Below are 5,601 nucleotides of genomic sequence, written 5' to 3'. Positions count from 1 at the left end.
ATGGCCTTCTTTGTCTCTTTTGATCTTTGATGGTTTAAAAGTCTATTTTATCAGAGACTAGGATTGCAGCCCCTGCTTTTTTTTGTTTTCCATTTTCTTGGTAGATCTTCCTCCATCCCTTTGTTTTGAGCCTATGTATGTCTCTGCATGTGAGATGGGTCTCCTGAATACAGCACACTGATGTGTCTTGACTCTTTTCCCAATTTACCAGTCTGTGTCTTTTAATTGGACCGTTTAGTCCATTTACACTTAAGGTTAATATTGTTATGTGTGAACTTGATCCTGTCATTATGATATTAGCTGGTTATTTTGCTCTCTAGTTGATGCAGTTTCTTCCTAGCATCGATGGACTTTACATTTTGACATGTTTTTGCAATGGCTGGGACCTGTTTTTCCTTTCCATGTTTAGTACTTCCTTCAGGATCTCTTGTAGGGCAGGCCTGGTGGTGACAAAATCTCTAAGCATTTGCTTGTCTGTAAAGGATTTTATTTCTCCTTCACTTATGAAACTTAGTTTGGCTGGATATGAAATTCTGAGTGAAAATTCTTTTCTTTAAGAATGTTGAATATTGGCCCCCACTCTCTTCTGGCTTGGAGAGTTTCTGCCGAGAAATCTGCTGTTAGTATGATAGGCTTCCCTTTGTGTGTAACCCAACCTTTCTCTCTGGCTGCCCTAACATTTTTTCCTTCATTTCAACTTTGGTGAATCTGATAATTATGTGTCTTGAAGTTGCTCTTCTCGAGGAGTATCTTTGTGGCGTTCTCTGTATTTCCTGAATTTGAATGTTGGCCTGCCTTACTAGGTTGGGGAAGTTCTCCTGGATGATATCCTGCAGAGTGTTTTCCAACTTGGTTCCATTGTCCCTGTCACTTTCAGGCATACCAGTCAGACGTAGATTTGGTCTTTTCACATAATCCCATATTTCTTGGAGGCTTTGTTCATTTCTTTTTCTCTTTTTTCTCTACACTTCTCTTCTCGCTTCTTTTCATTCATTTGATCTTCAATCACTGATACTCTTTCTTCCAGTTGATCGAGTCGGTTACTGAAGCTTGTGCATTTTTCACGTAGTTCTTGTGTCATGGCTTTCATCTCTATCAGTTCTTTTATGGTCTTCTCTGCATTGATTATTCTAGTTATCCATTCATCCATTCTTTTTTCAAGGTTTTTAGTTTCTTTGCGCTGGGTACATAGTTCCTCCTTTAGCTCTGAGAAGTTTGGAGTGAAGCCTTCTCTCAACTCCTCAAAGTCATTCTCCCTCCAGCTTTGTTCCGTTGCTGGTGATGAGCTGCGTTCCTTTGGAGGGGGAGATGTGCTCTGATTTTTTGAATTTCCATCTTTTCTGCCCTGCTTTTTCCCCATCTTTGTGGTTTTATCTGCCTTTGGTCTTTGATGATGGTGATGTACTGATGGGGTTTTGATGTGGGTGTCCTTTCTGTTTGTTAGTTTTCCTTGTAACAGTCAGGACCCTCAGCTGCAGGTCTGTTGGAGTTTGCTTGAGGTCCACTCCAGACCCTGTTTGCCTGGGTGTCAGCAGTGGAGGCTGCAGAAGATAGAATATTGCTGAACTGCGAGTGTTGCTGTCTGATTCTTGCTCTGGAAGCTTCGTCTCAGAGGTGTACCTAGCTGTGTGAGGTGTGATGTATCGGTCTGCACCTACTGGGGGATGTCTCCCAGTTAGGCTACTCAAGGGTCAGGGACCCACTTGAGCAGGCAGTCTGTCTGTTCTCAGATCTCAGCCTCCGTGCTGGGAGAACCACTGCTCTCTTCAAAGCTGTCAGACAGGGACATTTACATCTGCAGAGGTTTCTGCTGCTTTTTGTTTATCTATGTCCTGTCCCCAGAGGTGGAGTCTACAGAGGCAGGCAGGCCTCCTTGTGCTGTGGTGGGCACCCAATTTGAGCTTCCGAGAGGCTTTGTTTATCTACTTAAGCCTCCGAAATGGTGGGCGCCCCTCCCCCAGCCTCACTGCCGCCTTGCAGTTAGATCTCAGACTGCTGTGCTAGCTATGAGGAAGGCTCTGTGGGCATGGGACCCTCCGGGCCAGGTGTGGGATGTAATCTCCTGGTGTGCCATTTGCTAAGACCCTTGGTAAAGCACAGTATTAGGGTGGGAGTTACCTGATTTTCCAGGTGTTGTGTGTCTCAGTTTCCCTTGGCTAGGAAAAGGAATTCCCTTCCCCCTTGTACTTCCCAGGTGAGGCGATGCCTGGCCCTGCTTCAGCTCTTGCTGGTCAGGCTGCACCTGCTGACCAGCACCTACTGTCTGACACGCCCCAGTGAGATGAACCCGGTACCTCACTTGAAAATGCAGAAATCACCCGTCTTCTGTGTCGCTCACGCTGGGAGCTGGAGGCTGGAGGTGTTCTATTCGTCCATCTTCGGTGCCCCCCTCAACTTTGGATCTTATTTAAAATTTATGTGTGAGCTGGTTTTTATGGACCTGGCTCTGACAGGGTAAATTGTGGGTGCCACCTCATTACTGCCAGATGGGAGTAGAAGTCCAACTTCCCTACTAGGCCTTCAGTGACAGCTGAAATGGAATAAGGCTTCTCATTATTGCTGGGCAGAGATAGGAGTTCTAGCCCCCAGCAGGGTTTCTATTGATACCACTCTGGCTGAGAGGGGTAGAAGTGCCTTGCTATTGCTTTCCACTCATACTGAAGTGGGAGAGGCTGCTTTGCCACTGGATGGTAGTGGCAATTTTAGCTTCCCATTCTGTGTCCTCTGATACCACAAATGGGTGTTGTCATTACCACATGGCGGGGATGAAAGTCCCCATTCCCTACCCAGCCTTTTTTAATACCAACCTAGGAGTCTTGTTAAAGGTTGGAAACAAGGTTGGAAGTCCAGGCTCACTATTCTACTTTTACTGGTTTTGAGTAGGGGTGAGGTCACAGATTTTTCAGTCATGTTTGGCTATAGTAGAATGATTATTGTCTAAAAGTTTTCTGTCTTCTGAGGCTGCACCTTTTCTATTTGGCTAGAGAGAGCAGACTTTTATTGGGGCTTTTTTGTCTGTATCTGTTGGTATTTCTGGGTTGCTGGTTTCTTCAGCTCCAAGTCTGGGATATATGAGGCAGAAAAAAACCTCAGGGAATTCACTATTGTATCATTCTTGGTTCCTGAGTTCCCCACCTTGTCTGCCTTTTTCTATCTTTCAGAATGTTCTTGGTTGCTCTTTTTAAAAAACATATTATGTCCAGGGTTTTTAGTTGTACTTAATGGCAGGAATAGGGACATGAAGTCCCACAATCAGTGTTTTAAAAACATTTTTACATAGTTCAAAGCACTATAGTTATATTGGGCCATGTTCTTTTCAGTGACTAGAGCTGTGTATGAGAAACTCTTAGAGATAAACTAATGCAAAATGGGCTTACATTTTCTACATTTTCTATATATTTTCATCTCAGTGCCATTTACATAGTGTTACAAATAATGCTTTTAATGTCAGTTTCTACCATGAACAAGCTTATGTTATGAAATGCTTCATTTATATCAGAGTAGTGAAAATCAAACATTTGGAAGTTTTACTGTACGATATAATTATACATTATATTAATATGTTATATTTATGTACATATGATAAGATAAAATTTAAAATACGTAAATTAAAAATAGAAAGTTCATCATGACTTGGGAAAAATTATATAAAGGAGCGTAGTTAATTCCAATCAAGATGCCAGTCTAATTAATTTAACAAATGTGGAGTATTCATTTGTGTTTTTCTGAGCTCTTAGGTTAATGAGTTGCCATATTTCTTATAAAGGTAGGGAAACTGATTAAAGTATTTTTTATTTCACATGTTTTAAGTGATACTAACATTATTTTAGAACATTTGAAAAACATTTGTGATTGATGAAATTTAACTAATTTTTTTTTTTTTTTTGCTATAGTTGTCTTTCCTATATGAAAGCTTTTTGTTTGTTTGTTTGTTTGTTTTTTGTTTTTTAAGAGACAGGGTATTGTTCTGTTACCCAGGCTGGAGTATAGTGCTCTATCATAGCTCACTGCAGCCTCCAACTTCTAAACTCAAAGGATCCTCCCCGTTTCTGAGCCTCCCAAGTAGCTGGGACCACAGATGCACACCTATGTGCCTGACACTTTTTAAAAGTGTCCATTTTTATTGTTAGCCAATTGATATACTTTTGTTTATACTAGAAAATCAAGAGGGGAATCACAATGGATTATCTTAATGGTAATAATTGTATAATTCTTTATTACATTATAAACTTTAAATAATTTTCTTCTAGGTACAGTGAAGGTGAAATTCGATTTAATTTAATGGCCATTGTGTCTGACAGAAAAATGATATATGAACAGAAGATAGCAGAGTTACAACGACAACTTGCAGAGGTTCGTGGCCATGTTTCTAAGTACAAAGTTCTAGCTTGGTTATTCTCTCAGGAATAGTATTTACTTTAAATATATATATATATAATCAAGTGGTCTGAATGGTGATTAAGCGAATACACACTCTGAAATCAGGCTGCCTAGATTCATTTGGTTCCTCACTTTGCACTTAGTGGATATAGGAATTTGAGTATATTTCCTTGTGCCTCAGTTTCTTCATATAGCATAAAGATAATAAGTAGTATTTACCTCATAAGACTGTCATGAGGAGTAAATGAGGTATTATATGTAAATCACTTAATGACTAACAAATGGTAAATGCTAAATAAGTGTTAGGAATGAACTATTTTAACTATTTTCTGTGATTTCATTATATAATTAAGCAAGTTAATTCTCAAAGAGTTAACTGAGTACATTTAGAGTCACATGTAGTCTTTACTAGTCTATGGTTATCTTTCCGTAGTAAATGTCATTGGAGAAGAGATTTAGTAGACAAAAGTTTATTTACCATCCTTTGATCACATTTTCTTAAGAATATATTTAAGAAAATTTATTTTATAGTGTATTAGGAGAATATGGCAATATAGTATATTACAGTGTAGGTTGTTTTTAGATGAAAATTCATATTATTAAAACAGAAATATGGAAGGTACAATTTTGGAGCTTTTATCCTTTAATGCTGCTGTTAGGCTGGCATGCTGCTATCAATATGAAGAGTAGAAATTCAAAAATAGTCATACTGTGTTTATTATTTTAAAATATTCTGAATGTAAGCCTCAATTATTAGGGTGTGCTATTTCTTTTCCTTCCCCCAAGGAGGAACCCATGGATACAGATCAAGGTAATAGTATGTTAAGTGCTATTCAGTCAGAAGTTGCCAAAAATCAGATGCTTATTGAAGAAGAAGTACAGAAATTAAAAAGATACAAGGTATGTTTTTAAAAATGTGTTCCTTTAATGTTTTAATGTAGAGCAGTGTATTTCAAGATGAAGGTACATTGAATATCTGATGGCTTTCCCTCCTATCATTTACCAAATTTCAAATAATATGTTGATTCTCTGATACCCTACAAAGATAAGTAGTGAGATGTCTTTCATTTTTATTTTTGTAAAATATTACTAGGAACAGAATTTTAACCTATTTGATGTTTCAGTTCACTGTAGTTATTATTCTTTTTTTTTTTTTTTTGGACGGAGTCTCGCTCTGTCGCCGGGGCTACAATGCAGTGGTGCAATCTTGGCTCACTGCAA

The 5,601-nt window shown here is 38.9% G+C and overlaps 1 protein-coding gene across 2 annotated transcripts in view; it reads left to right on the top strand.

Annotated features, from left to right (window-relative positions):
- The window catches only part of UCHL5 (ubiquitin carboxyl-terminal hydrolase L5), a 63,320-nt gene that overhangs the window by 40,070 nt on the left and 17,649 nt on the right, over positions 1 to 5,601 (top strand). The window contains exons 9-10 of one of the 2 annotated variants that reach the window (XM_011995088.1): positions 4,251 to 4,353; positions 5,167 to 5,280. In XM_011995088.1, the coding sequence (XP_011850478.1) occupies positions 4,251 to 4,353; positions 5,167 to 5,280 (217 nt within the window). The remainder of the gene's footprint in view (positions 1 to 4,250; positions 4,354 to 5,166; positions 5,281 to 5,601) is intronic. The other variant, XM_011995090.1, reaches the window with a different exon arrangement.

The sequence above is a fragment of the Mandrillus leucophaeus genome, unplaced genomic scaffold (genome assembly GCF_000951045.1).
Source record: "Mandrillus leucophaeus isolate KB7577 unplaced genomic scaffold, Mleu.le_1.0 Scaffold47, whole genome shotgun sequence".
In the NCBI taxonomy this organism is placed as follows: Eukaryota; Metazoa; Chordata; class Mammalia; order Primates; family Cercopithecidae; genus Mandrillus; species Mandrillus leucophaeus.
Note: the sequence above shows the minus strand (reverse complement) of the source record. Positions and strands in the feature narration are given on the sequence as shown.